We start from the raw sequence: 21,970 nt of genomic DNA, 5'->3' as shown, positions 1-21,970 counted from the left end.
AACCAGTTTGCTATTCCTGCACAAGATGTTCAAGAAAGGAAGGCTGATTTTGGTACAGTGTGGGGAAAGGGCTGAAAGATACCGTTGTCACACATTTGACCTGGAGTGGAAGTCAGGCTCATGAAGCATTTAAGTATAAATTAAGGAAACTAAATCCTGTGCTTTATCGCTTGGATAAACATAACACTGGAAAGTCCAATATTAATATGAACCATAAGGTCTCCACAAGGGTCAGTGTCATCACATCAAGAGCAAGGATACATCAAATTCTTGGGGATAAGTTTTAATCCACGAAACCATGTAGCAGTGGCAAAATCAAATGAAGCTGAAAATGAGACCACTAGCTTATATACTAATCAAAATTCTCACCTCTTTATTCATGCTTTGAAAGGAAGATTAGCCTCTCTGTAATGAGTAAACTGTCAAAAGTTAAGCAGTATGTGAAAGGGGAGTGGAAGGAGACACCAAGAAAAGAGCTACTTAGCAGTCGTGCTAATATAAACAGATTAGTATAAGTGATTAATCTGAATATTTAAAAGATGAAACCTTATTTGTATCATAAGTGGCCATACTAGTTATACAACTAGTTAAAAGCTCAGTTAAAAACAGCCATTATTTTAGGATTTTGCAAGTAATATTCAATCCTTCAGAGAATGTATCAGTCCAGTTTTGATTTATTAGCTCTTTTTGGAAGGCATCTTATTTTCAAACTTCTCTTTCTAGCCTGTTCATCTTCTTGGTCCTCATAATGCACACACTGTCTCTCATCTGACAGGAAACCCAAGACACAAAATCTTTGCTATAGGAGCCAGAGACCCATTTTTCTTACACACATACAGAAAGATTTCACAGAATAGGTACTAAAAGCATGGACTTTGGAGCCAGACTGCCTGGGTTCAAATTTCTTCCTATTTAAGTATGTTATCTTGAAAAAATTACTGTCCCTCAATGTGCTTTATTCTCTTCATCTGTAAACCCTACTAGGCTTTTTAAGGAATTACATGAATGAATACATGCAATGTCCTTAAAACAATGTCTGACAATAGATAAATGTTTCATATGATAATGTATATGACAATATTCCACCCAGGGAATATGGGAATGAAGGGATAAGAGTCACAGCTATATTGCACAATCAGAAGTATGTGATATACTTTATAATATGTCTGAATCTCCAAGTAGATTATTGTCTGTTGACTACCAAGGAACATATAATGATAATGCTCTATTTGTCAACTAAAATATGTCTTTCAGACCATTTGCTCCTAATAATTGATCAGTTTTGAAAAGTGGAGAATTCTGATAAAAACTAATAATAAAGGAGAAAATAAGGCAGGGAATTTAAACATCTCTGAATAGTGAAAACAAATTCAACTCCAAAAGATTATATTACTTGTATATCTGGGGTGTAATTATTACAAAAGTCTTAAAATAGTCATAACAGTTCTCCAAATTTGTCCTATAAAATATAAAAATAATATATACAAAGATTTCACTAAAAGGATGTTTATCACAGCATTTTTTTGTATAATAACAAAAATTAAAAACAGTCTAGATGGCCAGTGATCAGTTAAATAGTGTTACATCCTTCAATTGAATACAAATTGAATACAATTGAATACAAAACAGCCATCTTAAAATGTATTATGTAACAACTCTTTATGACAAGCAAAAATGTAATAAAATACTGTGCACTAAAAGATCCAAATTGAGGGGCTGGTGGAAATTTGTTCATCTATGCAAAAAGCAGTCTATATATACAAAAGATATCTAGAGCTACAAGACTATATGTACAAAAGGTTTTAGCAGTGGTTATCTTTTGGTGGAATTGTGTGGTTTCTTTTTTTTGTTGTTGTTCTTTTCTAAGGTTTGCAAATTTTTCTCCAGTGAAGATATATTATTTGATAATAGGATTAAAATATTACTAGGGAAAAAGTGCTTCTCTAACTTTAATGTGCGTATCAATCAGCTGGATAATTCTGTTAAAATGAAGATTCTGACTCAGGTTTGATAGGGCCTGAGGGTTTTTCTTTTTTTGAAAAATATTTTATTTATTTATTTGTCAGAGAGAGAGAACACAAGCAGGGGGAACAACAGGCAGAGAGAGAAGCAGATTCCCTGCTAAGCAAGGAGCCCGATGTGGGACTCTATCCAGGACCCAGGGATCGGGACATAAGCCAAAGGCAGTCACTTAACTGACTGAGTCACCCAGGCATCCAGAGCGTTTTCCTTTGCAACAGGCTCCCAGGTGATGCTAATGCTGTTGGATTGGCAACACACTTCGAGTAGCAAGACAATACCTAGAATATATACTTAATCTTCCTTTTTCTCTAACCATGTAGTATGGTTACTCTTGCAAAACACAAGCAAATAGAAGCTACTTTTATGTTATTATACTTGATATACAATATGGCATTGCTAAGTAGCCCATGGAAACATTTTCTAATGTTAAATTACTTAATTTTCCCATTAGCTTAGTATAAGGTCTGCTGATTATTCAAGTTCTTATAAGCAATCATGATAAAAATGCACAGATAATGCTGAAGAGTTTAGTGCCTCTGGAAAGTGGTATTTTCCATGTTCAGGCCAGCATCTTACTGCTTTTGGTTAGTAACCATAAGCCTTTGAAATAAATCGCAAAGATCATAATAGAACAAATTAAAGAATGCTTGTTAGTGTAAGACCATAGTGATATTTAAAGGCAATATAACAAACAACTCAGTGTTTATTGAGAAACAGGCTGGTAATACCAAAAATAAATTGACAAATTTATGCCCTCTAGGAGTTCAAAGTCAAATATGGGAGATATGTAACTTAAGGAATAATGTAATATAACTTTAATAATAAAACTATTACTAAAAAATAAAAACTTTTTTTAAATCTATAAAATAAACAATAATTGAAGTGAGCATAAGATGATAGGAGAACAAAGAAAGAAGATTATGAATTTTATTGGAATGAAAAATAGGAAAAGAATGCTCTGGTGATTTTTGTTAGAGATAGTAATTGAACAGAGTCTGAACGTAAGAGCAGATCTTACCACTGGTGGGAGAAAGGAAAAGGAATTCCAGAGAGAAGAAACATCTTAAATTAGCACTGTTATTGTAAAGGGAATCCAGTGTCTGACTATTCATTTGCTATGGTCATGTACTGACCAAAAGTCTTAGTTGTAAATACCTGCCCAGCTGAAATAGAAAATCTTTAGTATCCAAATTTCCTGCTTATTTCCTGGCAGAATAAGCCAGTTAACTTTTCCTTTATTATGCTAGTTAAAATTAAAATTCTTGGAGGAGTCAAGATGGCGGAGAAGTAGCAAGCTGAGACTGCTTCAGCTAGCCGGAGATCAGCTAGATAGCTTATCTAAAGATTGCAAACACCTGAAAATCCATCAGCAGATTGAAGAGAAGAAAAACAGCAATTCTGGAAACAGAAAAACAACCACTTTCTGAAAGGTAGGACCGGCGGAGAAGTGAATCCAAAGCGACGGGAAGATAGACCCCGGGGGGAGGGGCCGGCTCCCGGCAAGCGGCGGAGCAACCGCGCACAAAATCAGGACTTTTAAAAGTCTGTTCCGCTGAGGGACATCGCTCCAGAGGCTAAACCGGGGCGAAGCCCACGCGGGGTCAGCGTGGCCTCAGGTCCCGCAGGGTCACAGAAGGATCGGGGGTGTCTGAGTGTCGCAGAGCTTGCGGGTATTGGAACGGGAAAGCCGGCTACAGAGACAGAGCCGACAGTAAGCTTGCAGCTCCGTGTTACCTTGAACCGGTCGCAGGCTCGGTGAGCTCGGAGCGCGGCCGGAGGTCAGGCAGACGGGAGTAACTGGGCGCTGTTCTCTGAGGGCGCACTGAGGAGTGGGGCCCTGGGCTCTCGGCTCCTCCCGGCCGGAGACCAGGAGGCCGCCATTTGTATTCCCGTCCTCTGGAACTCTACGGAAAGCGCTCAGGGAACAAAAGCTCCTGAAAGCAAACCCGAGCGGATTACTCACCCCGGCCCAGGGTAAGGGCGGTGTAATTCCGCCTGGGGCAAAGACACTTGAGAATCACTACAACAGGCCCCTCCCCCAGAAGATCAACAAGAAATCTAGCCGAGACCAAGTTCACCTACCAAGGAGTGCGGTTTCAATACCAAGGAGAGCAGCAGAATTCCAGAGGAGGAGAAAGCCAAGCACGGAACTCATGGCTTTTTTCCTGTGATTTTTTTTAGTCTTGCAGTTAATTTAATTTTTTCTTTTTCATTTTTTTTTTTTCTCGCCTTCGGGTAAAATTTTTTTTTAACTGTTACCTTTTTCTTTTTTAACGATTTTTTACTAGTTTATCTAATATATATATATATTTTTTTACATTTTTCTTAGGTGTTTTCTTTTTTAAAAAAATTCTTTTCTTTTCTTTTTTTTTTTTTTCTTTTTTCTTTTTTTTTTTTCTTTTTTCTTTTTTCTTTCTTCCTTTTTGAACCTCTTTTTATCCCCTTTCTCCCCACTCACGATTTTGGATCTCTTCTAATTTGGCTAAAGCATATTTTCCTGGGGTTGTTGCCACCCTTTTAGTATTTTACTTGCCCCTTCATTTACTCTTATCTGGACAAAATGACAAGACGTAAAAATTCACCACAAAAAAAAGAACAAGAGGCAGTACCGAAGGCTAGGGACCTAATCAATACAGACATCAGTAATATGTCAGATCTAGAGTTCAGAATGACAATTCTCAAGGTTCTAGCCGGGCTCGAAAAAGGCATGGAAGATATTAGAGAAACCCTCTCGAGAGATATAAAAGCCCTTTCTGGAGAAATAAAAGAACTAAAATCTAACCAAGTTGAAATCAAAAAAGCTATTAATGAGGTGCAATCAAAAATGGAGGCTCTCACTGCTAGGATAAATGAGGCAGAAGAAAGAATTAGTGATATAGAAGACCAAATGACAGAGAATAAAGAAGCTGATCAAAAGAGGGACAAACAGCTACTGGACCATGAGGGGAGAATTCGAGAGATAAGTGACACCATAAGACGAAACAACATTAGAATAATTGGGATTCCAGAAGAAGAAGAAAGTGAGAGGGGAGCAGAAGGTATACTGGAGAGAATTATTGGGGAGAATTTCCCCAATATGGCAAAGGGAACGAACATCAAAATTCAGGAGGTTCAGAGAATGCCCCTCAAAATCAATAAGAATAGGCCCACACCCCGTCACCTAATAGTAAAATTTACAAGTCTCAATGACAAAGAGAAAATCCTGAAAGCAGCCCGGGAAAAGAAGTCTGTAACATACAATGGTAAAAATATTAGATTGGCAGCTGACTTATCCACAGAGACCTGGCAGGCCAGAAAGAGCTGGCATGATATTTTCAGAGCACTAAACGAGAAAAACATGCAGCCAAGAATACTATATCCAGCTAGGCTATCATTGAAAATAGAAGGAGAGATTAAAAGCTTCCAGGACAAACAACAACTGAAAGAATTTGCAAATACCAAACCAGCTCTACAGGAAATATTGAAAGGGGTCCTCTAAGCAAAGAGAGAGCCTACAAGTGGTAGATCAGAAAGGAACAGAGACCATATACAGTAACAGTCACCTTACAGGCAATACAATGGCACTAAATTCATATCTCTCAATAGTTACCCTGAATGTGAATGGGCTAAATGCCCCTGTCAAAAGACACAGGGTATCAGAATGGATAAAAAAACAAAACCCATCTATATGTTGCCTCCAAGAAACACATTTTAAGCCCGAAGACACCTCCAGATTTAAAGTGAGGGGGTGGAAAAGAATTTACCATGCTAATGGACATCAGAAGAAAGCAGGAGTGGCAATCCTTATATCAGATCAATTAGATTTTAAGCCAAAGACTATAATAAGAGATGAGGAAGGACACTATATCATACTCAAAGGGTCTGTCCAACAAGAAGATTTAACAATTTTAAATATCTATGCCCCCAATGTGGGAGCAGCCAACTATATAAACCAATTAATAACAAAATCAAAGAAACACATCAACAATAATACAATAATAGTAGGGGACTTTAACACTCCCCTCACTGAAATGGACAGGTCATCCAAGCAAAAGATCAGCAAGGAAATAAAGGCCTTAAATGACACACTGGACCAGATGGACATCACAGATATATTCAGAATATTTCATCCCAAAGCAACAGAATACACATTCTTCTCTAGTGCACATGGAACATTCTCCAGAATAGATCACATCCTCGGTCCTAAATCAGGACTCAACAGGTATCAAAAGATTGGGATCATTCCCTGCATATTTTCAGACCACAATGCTCTAAAGCTAGAACTCAACCACAAAAGGAAGTTTGGAAAGAACCCAAATACATGGAGACTAAACAGTATCCTTCTAAAGAATGAATGGGTCAACCGGGAAATTAAAGAAGAATTGAAAAAAATCATGGAAACAAATGATAATGAAAATACAACGGTTCAAAATCTGTGGGACACAACAAAGGCAGTCCTGAGAGGAAAATATATAGCGGTACAAGCCTTTCTCAAGAAACAAGAAAGGTCTCAGGTACACAACCTAACCCTACACCTAAAGGAGCTGGAGAAAGAACAAGAAAGAAACCCTAAGCCCAGCAGGAGAAGAGAAATCATAAAGATCAGAGCAGAAATCAATGAAATAGAAACCAAAAAAACAATAGAACAAATCAACGAAACTAGGAGCTGGTTCTTTGAAAGAATTAATAAAATTGATAAACCCCTGGCCCGACTTATCAAAAAGAAAAGAGAAAGGACCCAAATAAATAAAATCATGAATGAAAGAGGAGAGATCACAACTAACATCAAAGAAATACAAACTATTATAAGAACATACTATGAGCAACTCTACGCCAATAAATTTGACAATCTGGAAGAAATGGATGCATTCCTAGAAACATATAAACTACCACAACTGAACCAGGAAGAAATAGAAAGCCTGAACAGACCCATAACCAGTAAGGAGATTGAAACAGTCATTAAAAATCTCCAAACAAACAAAAGCCCAGGGCCAGACGGCTTCCCGGGGGAATTCTACCAAACATTTAAAGAAGAACTAATTCCTATTCTCCTAAAACTGTTCCAAAAAATAGAAATGGAAGGAAAACTTCCAAACTCATTTTATGAGGCCAGCATCACCTTGATCCCAAAACCAGACAAGGATCCCACCAAAAAAGAGAGCTATAGACCAATATCCTTGATGAACACAGATGCGAAAATACTCAACAAAATACTAGCCAATAGGATTCAACAGTACATTAAAAAGATTATTCACCACGACCAAGTGGGATTTATTCCAGGGCTGCAAGGTTGGTTCAACATCCGCAAATCAGTCAATGTGATACAACACATCAATAAAAGTAAGAACAAGAACCATATGATACTCTCAATAGATGCTGAAAAAGCATTTGACAAAGTACAACATCCCTTCCTGATCAAAACTCTTCAAAGTGTAGGGATAGAGGGCACATACCTCAATATCATCAAAGCCATCTATGAAAAACCCACCGCAAATATCATTCTCAATGGAGAAAAACTGAAAGCTTTTCCGCTAAGGTCAGGAACACGGCAGGGATGTCCATTATCACCACTGCTATTCAACATCGTACTAGAGGTCCTAGCCTCAGCAATCAGACAACAAAAGGAAATTAAAGGCATCCAAATCGGCAAAGAAGAAGTCAAATTATCACTCTTCGCAGATGATATGATACTATATGTGGAAAACCCAAAAGACTCCACTCCAAAACTGCTAGAACTTATACAGGAATTCAGTAAAGTGTCAGGATATAAAATCAATGCACAGAAATCAGTTGCATTTCTCTACACCAACAGCAAGACAGAAGAAAGAGATATTAAGGAGTCAATCCCATTTACAATTGCATCCAAAACCATAAGATACCTAGGAATAAACCTAACCAAAGAGACACAGAATCTATACTCAGAAAACTATAAAGTACTCATGAAAGAAATTGAGGAAGACACAAAGAAATGGAAAAATGTTCCATGCTCCTGGATTGGAAGAATAAATATTGTGAAAATGTCTATGCTACCTAAAGCAATCTACACATTTAATGCAATTCCTATCAAAGTACCATCCATCTTTTTCAAAGAAATGGAACAAATAATGCTAAAATTTATATGGAACCAGAAAAGACCTCGAATAGCCAAAGGGATATTGAAAAAGAAAGCCAACGTTGGTGGCATCACAATTCCGGACTTCAAGCTCTATTACAAAGCTGTCATCATCAAGACAGCATGGTACTGGCACAAAAACAGACACATAGATCAATGGAACAGAATAGAGAGCCCAGAAATAGACCCTCAACTCTATGGTCAACTAATCTTCGACAAAGCAGGAAAGAATGTCCAATGGAAAAAAGACAGCCTTTTCAATAAATGGTGTTGGGAAAATTGGACAGCCACATGCAGAAAAATGAAATTGGACCATTTCCTTACACCACACACAAAAATAGACTCAAAATGGATGAAGGATCTCAATGTACGAAAGGAATCCATCAAAATCCTTGAGGAGAACACGGGCAGCAACCTCTTCGACCTCTGCCGCAGCAACATCTTCCTAGGAACAACGCAAAAGGCAAGGGAAGCAAGGGAAAAAATGAACTACTGGGATTTCATCAAGATCAAAAGCTTTTGCACAGCAAAGGAAACAGTTAACAAAATCAAAAGACAACTGACAGAATGGGAGAAGATATTTGCAAACGACATATCAGATAAAGGACTAGTGTCCAGAATCTATAAAGAACTTAGCAAACTCAACACCCAAAGAACAAATAATACAATCAAGAAATGGGCAGAGGACATGAACAGAAATTTCTGCAAAGAAGACATCCAGATGGCCAACAGACACATGAAAAAGTGCTCCATATCACTCGGCATCAGGGAAATACAAATCAAAACCACAATGAGATATCACCTCACACCAGTCAGAATGGCTAAAATCAACAAGTCAGGAAATGACAGATGCTGGCGAGGATGCGGAGAAAGGGGAACCCTCCTACACTGTTGGTGGGAATGCAAGCTGGTGCAGCCACTCTGGAAAACAGCATGGAGGTTCCTCAAAATGTTGAAAATAGAACTGCCCTATGACCCAGCAATTGCACTATTGGGTATTTACCCTAAAGATACAAACGTAGTGATCCAAAGGGGCACGTGCACCCGAATGTTTATAGCAGCAATGTCCACAATAGCCAAACTATGGAAAGAACCTAGATGTCCATCAACAGATGAATGGATCAAGAAGATGTGGTATATATACACAATGGAATACTATGCAGCCATCAAAAGAAATGAAATCTTGCCATTTGCAACAACGTGGATGGAACTAGAGCGTATCATGCTTAGCGAAATAAGTCAAGCAGAGAAAGACAACTATCATATGATCTCCCTGATATGAGGAAGTGGTGATGCAACATGGAGGCTTAAGTGGGTAGAAGAATAAATGAAACAAGATGGGATTGGGAGGGAGACAAACCATAAGTGACTCTTAATCTCACAAAACAAACTGAGGGTTGCCGGGGGGAGGGGGTTGGGGAGAAGGGGGTGGGATTATGGACATTGGGGAGGGTATGTGATTTGGTGAGTGCTGTGAAGTGTGTAAACCTGGTGATTCACAGACCTGGGGATAAAAATATATGTTTATAAAAAATATATGTTATAAAAAATAAAAAATTTAAAAAAAAAAAAAAATTAAAATTCTTTAGGCCCTTTTAACAAAGAACGCACATATACTATCTTCCACTTAAAAAAAACAGATTAGCTCCCCACTGTCTATTAGAATGTAGTTCAAAATTCTGAGTATATGATAGATTTCCAAGATCAGATCTACAGGCTACCCTTCTAATATCTTACCATGTCTTTTCAGTAAACCCTAAATTTTCATGTTTTCACATATTTGTGTATGTTATTTATTTTCTTATATTAAAATAACCTTTTCCTCCTTTTCTGAGTCTCAGAAGTCAATTCATTCTTCATATTCTTAAAGGTAGTCCCATCTCCCCTTAATGTTAATTTCTTCTTACACTAAGCTCCTACAGTAAACTTACAATTTTAAGTAACCATTTCACTATACCTTAAATATTATGTTGGTTGTATGTTTGCTCTTCCTACTCTTGTTTTTGAAGGTAAGAACTAGAACTTATTTTTCCCATAGCCCATTTATAGACCATGATACAGTAAATTCTCAAAAACATTTGCCAAATGACTAAAAATGGATTGCTACCAAGAAACTTATGGAATAGCTGCTGATAGAAAAAGCAGATAAAAGGATAATGTGGATGGTGTTCTAGCTTAGAAGTTACAATGGGGAAAAAAAGGAAGTTGCAGTAACAAAGATTCAGTGGCCTAAGAAATAAACATGAAAGTGGTATCTGGGTGGCTCAGTCAGTTACGTCTCTGACTATTGATTTCAATTCATGACATGATCTCAGGGTCATGAGATCCAGCCCCACATTGGGCTCCACATTCAGTATGGAGTCTGCTTGAGATTTCTCTCTCTCCCACTGCTCCTCCCTGCCCCTCTCTAAAATGAATAAATTAATCTTCAAGGGAAAAAAAAAAAAAACATGAAAGTGAATTGTCTTAAAGATCGTATGAGCTTTGGAAAGGTAAAACTAACTAGATAAAGTGGCCTGATAAACCATTTTAGTTATCTAATCCTACCTGAAGAAATCTATATATAAAATTGTGTATTTGTTTAATATGATACGTAAATCTAAGATTCACTCATACAGCTTTTTATCTACCAGAAAAATAGCTTGTCAATTCATGGGGAAGGAGAATAAAAAAAGTGTTTGATGGTATTCACCTATTTAGTCCTTAAAATGTTATTAGACATTCATTAAGTGTATAAAGTCCAAGATTTAAATCGTGAAAACTTCAATTAAGTTCAGCATTGTATAATTTGATATACCACTTATGATCAAAGAAATATTTAAAAGCTAACCATAATACATTTGCTACAAAGAGAACTCAATGAACATCAATACTCCTGTTCATTCTGAGTCAGAACAAAAAGCAGAATTCCTCCATGTTTTTCTTTTGAACTTCTTGTACTTATATGTAGATGGAATCAGCTGTTAAATATTTATGTTATCAAACAGGAATTCCTGTTACTTAGTTTAATAACAGAAGATAAAACACAGTTCTGTGTGGCTTTTATACTGTATTTCTTCCTATATTTACTATCACTAGAGAAAAAACTTGGATTAAAACTTGTTACATTTCATAAATGCTTAAATTGGTAATTAATCTTTACTCAACAGGCAATTAAAAAAAAATTACATGTATTTTCTGTGCTTAGTTGATTTCTTAAAATAGCACTTTTGGAACAAGCATATTCAAAATGTTTATTATCAGGAGATAGTACATTCTTTTTTCTTGTCAAACAAGTCATACAAGTAGAATGCTTTAAGTAGCTTTGAAGAATGTGGTTTTCATAAAAACTTCATATAGTAAAAGTTCCTTCTATAACTCACTCTGTAAATGGTAATTTGTGCTTTCATCACAAAAATAAACCCTGGAATTTTGAAATGATAGGATTTCTGTTTCTGTTGCATCAGTGTTTTCTCCTCTACAGTAACACACTCCATAACAGAAAACTAGAGCTTGTGTTTACTATACCCATCATTATGTATATAAAATTATTGTGTCTTTTGATATTTTTGGGATATGAAAAAGAGAAGAGAGTAGAAGAAATACTTGATTAATGAATATTCAGTTATTCTAAATATTTCTTGTGTCATGCCTATTATTTGCAGGGCTACAAGGCCTGCACCTAATTTTACTTGTGTTACAAGTGTACTATTTATTTTATTTTGTGACATCACAATTCAGAAAAATGTTAACAGCATTTTATCAGTCTCTTTTTTTCTTTTTTCTTTTTTTTTTTTAAAGATTTTATTTATTTATTTGACCGACAGAGATCACAAGTAGGCAGAGAGGTAGGCAGTGGGCTGAGCAGAGAGCCCAATGTGGGGCTCTATTCCAGGACCCTAGAATCACAACCTGAGCCGAAGGCAGAGGCTTTAACCCACTGAGCCACCCAGGCGCCCCATCAGTCTCTTTTTTCTAAAAGAAATCATGCTCATGATGTTATCTTCAATAGTTAGTTTTAAAATGTGTTTCAGAAAACATCACAGGCCCCATACATTTTTAAGAAATAGTGACAGTATGGTTCAAACATAAGTTTTATTACAAGCCTGTGATCTCATTCATTCATCAAACACATTTGAGATACATTTACTAAACAGACACCTACTATGTCTGTTTTGGAGGAGTAGGTACTAGTGAAACAGAAACTAATTCAGTACTGTCTCCATTCTTAATTGAACGCTTAATTAAAAGGTCTTCCAAATGCATGAAAAAGATTTCCAAAGGGACCTAGAAGAGTGCAATTTAATAGAACAGGACAAGTGGAATGAATAACAAACTTCTGCTGTTTGGTTAATCTTAATAATGTAGAATTATTTCTAATATTTAACAGTTCATTACCTTGAAGATATTTGAGATTCCTCATCTATCGACCTGCTTTACAGTAAGGATTAATTATAAACAATCAAAACCTTCAAGTAAGAAGAATTTTAACAATATATATGTTCTTTACTTTCTCCTTAAAACAGCTCAAAGGAGGTAAAAAAAAATTCTGATGCAGTAAATAAATAATTCAAATAAACTTCTATAGAACCATGAAGGTACTGTAAAAAACCAAGGACTAAATTTTGTAAACCATTCTTGGTTTGTTTTATTTTTTTAAACTGAGTTTTAAACTGCAATGGAATATATAAACAGAAAAAAGCAAAACCTAGTGCTATTTGATCATCAAACATAGCAAAAAGGGCAAAGGTACCAAGGGTAATTCTATTGTTCCTTTAATCACAATGACAAAAATACCTTGGGGAGGGTATTTTTGGTGAGATGTGGAATGGAGGTACTGGTATTGTTTATACCTGAAATTTATCTTTTAAAGTGCATGTCACCAAAAATGGTTACATTTTAGCAAAGCACCGAGTTCAAACATTTTACCATGCCTGGAAAGAATGTGATGTATGCATAAACAAGTTTTCCCTCCTTTAACCACAATTAAAATAACATAAAATAAAAATATAAAAGCTTTTGATATTTATTATGTTATAAATATAAGATTTTACATAGAGTAATTATACTATGCTTTCGTATTAGAAATCCTGCTTATAAAAAAACCTGAAGTAACTTTCACACAGGTACTTAAAAATAAAAAATGGTAAACACAGTAGAACTTTAATTATAAATTCCAGAGTCTTCTGCCCTTTTAAATTTTAAGGATTATAAATCCAAAAAACTTAAAAAAAAAATAAACTGATTATTCTTTCTAAAATTTAGGCTTTTCACTTTCATATAAGAACAAAAAATAAAAACAAACTAACATTCACTAGACATGACATAAAATTCTGTAGAAAATTTCCTACTGACATGGGACTTAATGGTCACATATAAAACAAAACAATGAACTACACGATTCAGTTCAACTTATAATCAAGTTTTGTGGGATTTTGCAACTTCATCCTGCAAAATGTCCTTGTATGAATTACAAAAAGACAAAACATTGTTCTTTATGTTTGATTCTAAAACTCCAATTAGTATTTTAGCTTCTAGTTAAAATGTATCATTAAAAAAAAACAAACAAAACTTACTTGATCTGTCCCATAAAGCAGTATGCTCAGAGAAATGAAGGCTGTCATTTTCCAGAGCAGTTTTCTGATCATGTGCAGTACTTTTAGAATGTCTATGAAATAATCGGCTAGCAAAACCTTCCAATTTCTGAAGAGCAGTTGTACCCGTATACTGGTTACAGGGTAGTTCTTTATAAGCTGCCATTCATGTGCATTTGCACTTTACTTAAAGTAAATGAAAATATTTTCAGAAGGAGCTCAACAAGTTCTTACACAGAAGCTAAGAGCTATGCATGTGTCAAACTTCCTGTTTGCAGGGTATTCAAACCACTACTGCTGCTCTGTTTCCTGTTAATATAAAACAGTACATTACTGAGCCTTTCTTAGCAAACCCTCCATCTCAACTAGAGATGGGGATTTTAAAGACTTGCAATATCAGTCTAAATGGTTTTATGCTTAAGAGTGTTTAATCTTAGTGAGAACATTAAAGATAAGACTTTATATACAGACTGAAAAAAACTTTTCAAAAAGAAAACTAGTTAAACATGTATTACAACTCTATGCAAACAATTCAAGGCCAAACCACTCTCCAAATATAATATGTTAAAAAGGTTGTGTGGTTTTTTTTTTTTTTTTCAGGAAATCAGCTAATGTACAGATTTTATGAATCCTGATAAGCAGTTAACTTTTCACTGAAAACTCATATAAACTGGATATTAAAAGCCCTTGCAAAACAACTTTATAACATGTTTTAACTAAGAAATATCTGAACTAGCACTTTAAAAAAAGAACCAAATGTTGCTAACTCATTGACTTAAGTCTAATATATACAGGAACTACAAAAATGTAGTATATGAGTACTGCTTATCAAACTTACCATCTGCTGACAAGTGTTTATCAGCAGTACATTTTAAAATATGAAAAAATGAACAAAATATAAGATTTAAAGTTACGTAAAATCAGCCACAGCAAAACATTTCAACTGAAAAAAAAAATTCCTTCTAGTTTACTGAAACATCTTAATTTTTAAAACTTAACACTGAGTACTACTTCTTCACTGATCCCTAACTTTAGGTCTGACTTAGAAACAACTCCTTTGATTAAAAGAAAGTAAAATTTGCCATTGGCCAATTGCAGGAAAAAAGTAACCTGTGACACTTAATTATGAACTCGAGTACTTGCCTTTTGACACTAATTAAAGGATGAAAAATCTATATGCTTTTCTCCTTGGGGGAGAGAGAGGATCTACCTAAAAATACCTTAGTCCAAATTTCCTGCCAGCTGCTTGACAAATAGAATAGGAACAACAATAATAAATAAACTGGAACAATAATATAATCAGTTTAGGACAACACACACACACACACACACACACACACACACAAATTGACTTATGAATTTTGCCAAGTAACAGCTCCACTGTTGTATATTTTGTTTTGTGTAATAAAATTAGTATCAATGTAACCAAATAGGGAACAGTATCTATAATACTAAGCTTTTAAAATCTGTAGCTTTCTGTGTAAACATGTGTGTATAAGAATAGATAATTTTTTTTAAACATCTGACAGTGCTTTACACAAAACAGGACTGAACAAGTGTCTGCAGTCTGTTCAGTCTCTACAGAGCATGGAAGGACTACAGGGCCTGAAGTGGATGAAATCCCTTAATTCTCTGCCTTGCTGTCTTAGAGGAGAAATTTCTTTCATCCTTGAGACTCACTCCAAGTGTCACCTCTTCACTGAATTTTCCAACATATTTCTTAGAAAATAAATTTCTCTCTTCTTTCTCCACTGATTTAAACTTCTGTGTTAAAACTTGCTATTTATAAATTTATGTCTCAAATTATGTTACTTGAATTCATCAATATAGAGCATGTATTATATACTCAATATGTTCAAGAAAGCATTCTCTTTTTTTGTAATTTTATTTTTGTTTTCAGTGTCCCAAGATTCATTTTTTATGCACTATACCCAGTGCTCCATACAATATGTGCCATCCTTAATACCCACCTCCAGGTTCACCCAACCCCTTAGCCTCCTCCCCTCCAAAACCCTCAGTTTGTTTCTCAGAATCCACAGTCTCTCATGGTTCGTCTCCCCCTAAAAATGAAAGCATTCATTTCTAACAAATTAAAGGTCTAAGTAAAATCATTAAATACTTGAAAACGTTTTAATTTTATTTATGCAATGTCATTGAACTCTTTTTTTCTACAGTTACTAAATTTTGTTCATTCTTTGGGTTTCATTTTTATAATGTGCAAATGTGAATTTCTAAAATAACTTGTTTTCCCTGCTTCCAGTCATTTCTTTCAATCACTCATCTCTGACACATTAACCTTCCCAAAATATTCAACTCATGGTATTCTCTTCCAAATGAACGAACTAATCCTAACACTTCAACCCCACCATATCATCTTTAACATGTTTAGCCAGACATATTCAAGGTTGCTCAAGCTTAGAACAGATATTCCAGAGTCCTAACTAGAACACTAAGATTCATTTATTTAAAACAATACCTAAGGCTATTAACAGCAAAGTAAATAGAAGAAGGATGGGGAGGAAGTAAGCCTTACTAGATGAGTGAAAACCCTACATTTGAAACCTGGACTGTTTTTTCAGTAAAACTGTTTCCATTTGTTACAAAGTCCTTATAGAAAGTAGAATCTTTAGTCTGCAGAGCAATGTTTCTATATATGGTAATGTGACCAGGAAGTTGTTGCTATGTAAGTACTTAGGCAACTTGATTTTTATTAAAAAGAAGAACTCTACTGGCATCTACTGCTAGAAGGAAATAACTACAGCTTTTACTAAAACTGAATTCCTTCCTTCATAATTGATTAATTGAAATTAATCTTAAGAAGTATATTGCTTGTTATTCATCCTGATGGTATTTACAGAACTTTAATTTGTACTAAAATGTCTAGCCCTGTACTCCAAATTTGGTATAACAGCATATTTTATACCCTATTAATAATTTAATTAAATAATGTATGATAATAAAACCAGAGTAATCAACTTTGAGATTATGAAGTCCTTATTATTCATTCTGCATTAATTTTTGAGATTATAACAATTTGCAGAGTTGAATCTCCTGTTATACCACAAAACAGGTTTTTCTTTTCCTATATTTAGTAATAGTGGTGAAACCTTATATTTACTTACCAATTACTTTACAACATACAAAATGGGAATTTCTACTGGCTTATCAGATCTTTACAAATGAAGTAGGCAGGACAGGTGTTATTATCTCTACTTTAAGATGAGAAAATAAACTTAGAAACACTAAGTGACTTGCACAAAGTCACTTAAGTCTTCTGGCTCCTAGATCAAAGCTCCTTTGTACTGCACAACAGTGATCAACAAAGGAAGTAAAGATTTTTTCAAATGCAGTATATTTCCAATAGGGATAGGGAAGTGGGGGGCTCAGCAGGGAGTCTGCATCTCCTTCTCCCTCTCTCTGTCTCAAATAACAAAATCTTAAAAAAAAAAAAAAAAAAGATGGGGAAGTCAGAATAAAAGAACAGCAGGAGGGTGGAATTCGTTCTTGGAAATACTGTTCAGCATCTAAGAATCTTTTTATTAGAATGTTTCCATTCAGATGATCGGTCACCTTAGAGCCATGTGACTTCATTGTCTACCTTTAGGTTCACAATCATGCTGAGGCCAAGAATAACTATGTACTTTAGAATTTCAAGGTTAAAGAAAAGAAAAACATGGAAGCATATGTGATACATAAATTATGTATTTGTCCATGTAGAGGGCAAATAGTATGACCATGACCCCTGCTCTTCAAATAAAGGTTTTAAGGTAATGGTTTTGCCTTTCAAAAAAATGACTTAAATGGATTCACATATTTTATGAATGGATTCAAACTTTTAAGACTGGCTTATTTCATTTAGCACAGTGTTAACACCTGAGGCTCATCCTTGTTGTGTTTCAATAGTTCACTCATTTTTTTAATTGCTGAATAGTATTCCATTGTATGATTTACCACAATTTATATATCCATTAACAACTGAATTGCCTTTGCACCTTTGTCAAAAATCAATTAACAATATTTGTCTGGGTCTATTCTGGACTTTATCATGTTCCACAGATTTGTGTATGTGTCAGTTCTTTCATCTACACCATAGTGTGTTGGTTATTACAGTTTTCTAGTAAATCTTAAATCTGATAGTGTAAATGTTCCAACATTATTTTCTTCTTAATTGTTTTGATTATCAGAGTTCCTTAACCTTTCTATATATATTTTAAGATTGTCTATGTCTACAAAAATAATCTTGCTGGGACTTTATTTTTTCATTTTTCATTTATTTTTATTTTAAAAGATTTTATTTATTTATTTGACGGAGGGAGACAGCAAGAGAGGAAATACGAGCAGGGGCAGTGGAAGAGGAAGAAGCAGGCTTCTCGCTGAGCAGGCAGAAGGATGCAGAGGTCCATCCCAGGACTGTGGGATCATGATCTGAGCCAAAGGCAGATACTTAATGACTGAGCCAGCCAGGTGCTCCCTTGCTGGGACTTTATTAAGATTGTGTTTATTGAGAGAAATGATATCTCAATATACTGAGTCTTTCAATCTATGATCATAGAGTTATCTCTTCATTTACTTGGGTCTTTGACTTCTTTCATTAGTGTTTTATAATCTTGAGAATAAAGATCCTGCAAATATTTTGTTAAGAGTTATACCTACATACCATTTTTTTAAATTGGAGTTATTGATTGTGATTGTGACTGTAAATAGTACTTTAAAAATGTTTGCAGTTGTTCATTGCTAGTATACAGAAACATGACATTTTTATATTTTAACCTTGTATATTGCAACCTTGCTAAGCACACTTATTAGTTTTAGGAGCCTTTTTCTTTTTGTAGATTTCTTAGGATTTTCTATGTAGGCAAGCTTGTCATCTTTGAACAGATATAGTTTGTTCTATTTCTAGGACTTTCAGTGATCATGTCGAACAAGAGTATCAAGATGGACTTATCTTTCCCCCATTCTTTTGCTTTTAAATATTATATCAGCATATTTAAAGTTGACTTCTTGTTACAACATCTAGCTGAGTCTTGTTTAAATCATTTATATTTACTGTAATTATTGATATTATTGGCTCAAGGTCTATTGTTTTCTTTATTTCTTTTCTGTTTGTTCCCTATTTGTTTAAAAAAAAAGTTTTCATGAATATATCTGACATACAATAAACTGCAAATATCCAAAGTGTGAAATTTGGCGTTTTGAGATATAAATACAACTGTGAGACCATAAATCAAGATAATGAACTTTTCTCATGCCTCTTCATAAGCTTTCCTTCTTTCCATTCCAAATCCTTGGCAACTTGATACTTCCTGACAAAATACATAATTTACATTTTAAGACCTATGTAAAATGGAACTTTTTGGCAAAATAAACTTTAATTTTAGAACAGTTTTTAGATTTATGGAAAAACTGCAAAGATACCATAGGGTTGCCATATACCCAACACACACGTTTCAGCTATTATTAACATCTCACATTAGTATGGCAAATTTGTACAATTAATGAGTCAATTTTGATATATTATTGTTAACCAAAGGCCATAGTTTAATCAGATTTCCTTAGCTTTAATCTAATGTCCTTTTCCTGTTCCAGGACCCCATCTAGGATACTACATTGCATTTAGTACTGATGTCTCATTTGGCTCCTCTTGGCTGTCATGACTCATGTTTCCTTAGACTTCTTCTCAGATTTTCCTTGTTTTGATGACCTTGACAATTTTGAGGAGTATTGGTCAAGTATGTAGTAAAGTGTTCCTCAGTTAGTATTTTTGGGTTTTGTTTATTTTTCATGATTAGCTGGGATTATGGGCTACTGAGGAAACAGAAGTAAAGTGCCATTTGTATCATAACATATCAAGGATATATACTATCAACATGACTTATCACTGTGAATGGTATTCTTGTTACTGGTTTAGGTAGCGTTTTTCAAGTGCCTCCACTGTAGTTACTCCCTTCACCCTCATCCATACTGTACTTGTTGGAATGAGGTCACTATGCCCAGCGCACACTTAAAGAAAGGGGAATTATACTCTAATTCCTTGAAGACAGAGTGGAATTCCTCTATCTGGGCAATGTGTCTCTTCTCCCTGATTTATTCATTCAATCATTTATTTACATTCAGTATGGACACATGGATGTTTACTTTATATTTTGAGCTATAATCCAATACTATGTTATTAATTTTTTTGCTTATATTATTCAAGATTTGACCATTGGAAACTCTTTCAATTGCCTCCTATGTCCCATTGAGATACAATGGTATGTTTGCATGAGCACATGCACACTTGCATATATGTTTGAACATTTACTTTCTAACACTACAACATGGCCCATGCTCATTTTGTATACTTCCTGCCCCAATTCTAGAATCAGCCATTTCTCCAAGGAGCCCTATTTCCTTTTACTGGAGAATGGTATTAGAAACAAAGATCTGAGAACTAGGTGAGTATGTTGCTACTAGAGTGTTGTTGCCTCTAGGCCTTCTCAGCTGATGAGCCAAGAAATATATGTGTATACAAATGTTTTACAACCATATCTGTATTTCTACATGTAATCAGTTGTGTCTATAATGAAATAAAAATGAGTTCTTCCTAGTGTCTCCAACTCTAATCCATTACTGCATGATTCTTTTTTTTTTTTTTTTTAAGATTTTCTTTATTTGAGAAGAATGAGTGAGATAGAGCATAAGAGAGGAGAGGGTCAGAGGGAGAAGCAGACTCCCCAAGGAGCTGGGAGCCCGATGCAGGACGAGATCCTGCAAGTCCAGGGTCATGACCTGAGCCGAAGGCAGTAGCTCAACCAGCTGAGCCACGCAGGCGCCTGCATGATTCATTTTACTCCCCCTCCTTACTTACTTAAAAACTCCCACTCCAACAGTGAGAAACCTGGCTTCCACCATCCACCATTCATTTACTCACTTGTTCAATTTCAGTATACACATGTGGCAGTATCAGAATTGTTAACCTGGTACAGTTAATAACTTTAACCCCATGGGAAACAACTTTATCAACTAGCGTACACTAATATGTACTTTTGCCTCTACTCTTACAGATTTCACTTTTTTCCAAATTTACTCAGGTCAGCACCTTTTGACTCATCTTCAGTAAGGTTGTTTCATGAATTTGCAATACAATTAGATTGTTTTGTCACAGTCTGAATTTAATTCTGGGATCTCTCAATTTTCTATATGATGTTTTTAAAAATTACATATATGAAAAAATTACATACATTCAGATTTACTTTGTATGAAGGCACTATGGATGTGGACAAATGCATAATGTCATGTAACCACAATTACATTATCATACAGAAATTTTACCACCTTTGTAAATATCCTGTGGTTCCCCAATCTTTGGCACCTACTGAACTTTTTACCATTACTAGAGTTTTGCCTTTTCCATGGTGTCAAAATTGGAGTCACATCCCATGCAGACTTTTCAGACTGCTTCTATCACTTAGCAATATGCATTTAAAATTCATGCATGTCTTGTTGTGGCTTTATGTCTTATTTCTTTTTATCACTGAATAATAACCTATCATATGGATATACCACAGTCTGTTTATCAATTCACCTACTGAAGGACCATGGTTGCTTCCAGTTTTTGGCAATTAAAAATAGAAGCTGTAAATTTTCATGTGCAGGTTTTTGTGTGGACATAGTTTTAAAATCAGTATAGTAAATTAAATTCCTAGCAGTGTGATTGTTGACATGTATGGTAAGGCTATGCTTAGCTTTGCAGGAAATTGCCTAAATGTCTTCCAAAATGGCTGTACTATTTTTTATCACCATCACCAATGAAAGGAGTTCCCACTGTTCTTATAAGAAATTGGCAACTTGTGTATGTCTTTACTTTAGTTATTCTAAAAGATGTATAGTAGTATCCTACTGTTATTTTAATTTGCAATTCCCTAGTGACAATGAGCATCTTCTTACATGCTTATTTACCATCATTATTGTTAGTGAGATGTCTGTCCAGATCTTTTGCCCACTTCTTAATTGGATGTTTTCCTCCTTTTTTAAGGGAAAGAGAGTGCAAGTGGCAGGGAGGAAGGACAGAGAGAGACAGAATCTTAAGCAGGCTCCATGCCCAGCATGGAGCTTGATGCGGGGCTTGATCTCATAACCCTGAGATCACGATCTAAGCTGAAATCAAGAGTCAGATGCTTAACAAACTGAGCCACCCAGGCAACCATGTTTTTTATCTTATAATAGAGTTTTATCTGGTAGAATTCACTAGTGAATCCATCTGATCCTGATGCTTTTCAGAAATTATTTCTTAATTATTAATTTT

General features: G+C 35.1%; 1 protein-coding gene across 2 annotated transcripts in view; it reads right to left on the bottom strand.

The window, feature by feature from the left end:
* PRKACB (protein kinase cAMP-activated catalytic subunit beta) overlaps window positions 1–21,970 on the bottom strand; it is a 132,425-nt gene that overhangs the window by 62,685 nt on the left and 47,770 nt on the right. The window contains exon 1 of one of the 2 annotated variants that reach the window (XM_059134983.1): window positions 13,669–13,953. The exons of the other annotated variant lie outside the window; for it this stretch is intronic. Within the exon in view, the coding sequence (XP_058990966.1) occupies window positions 13,669–13,852 (184 nt within the window). The 5' untranslated portion in view covers window positions 13,853–13,953. Of the gene's footprint in view, window positions 1–13,668; window positions 13,954–21,970 lie in introns of those variants that run through there. 2 annotated transcript variants of the gene reach the window in all.

The sequence above is a fragment of the Mustela lutreola genome, chromosome 10 (assembly GCF_030435805.1).
Source record: "Mustela lutreola isolate mMusLut2 chromosome 10, mMusLut2.pri, whole genome shotgun sequence".
NCBI classification, from domain to species: domain Eukaryota; kingdom Metazoa; phylum Chordata; class Mammalia; order Carnivora; family Mustelidae; genus Mustela; species Mustela lutreola.
Note: the sequence above shows the minus strand (reverse complement) of the source record. Positions and strands in the feature narration are given on the sequence as shown.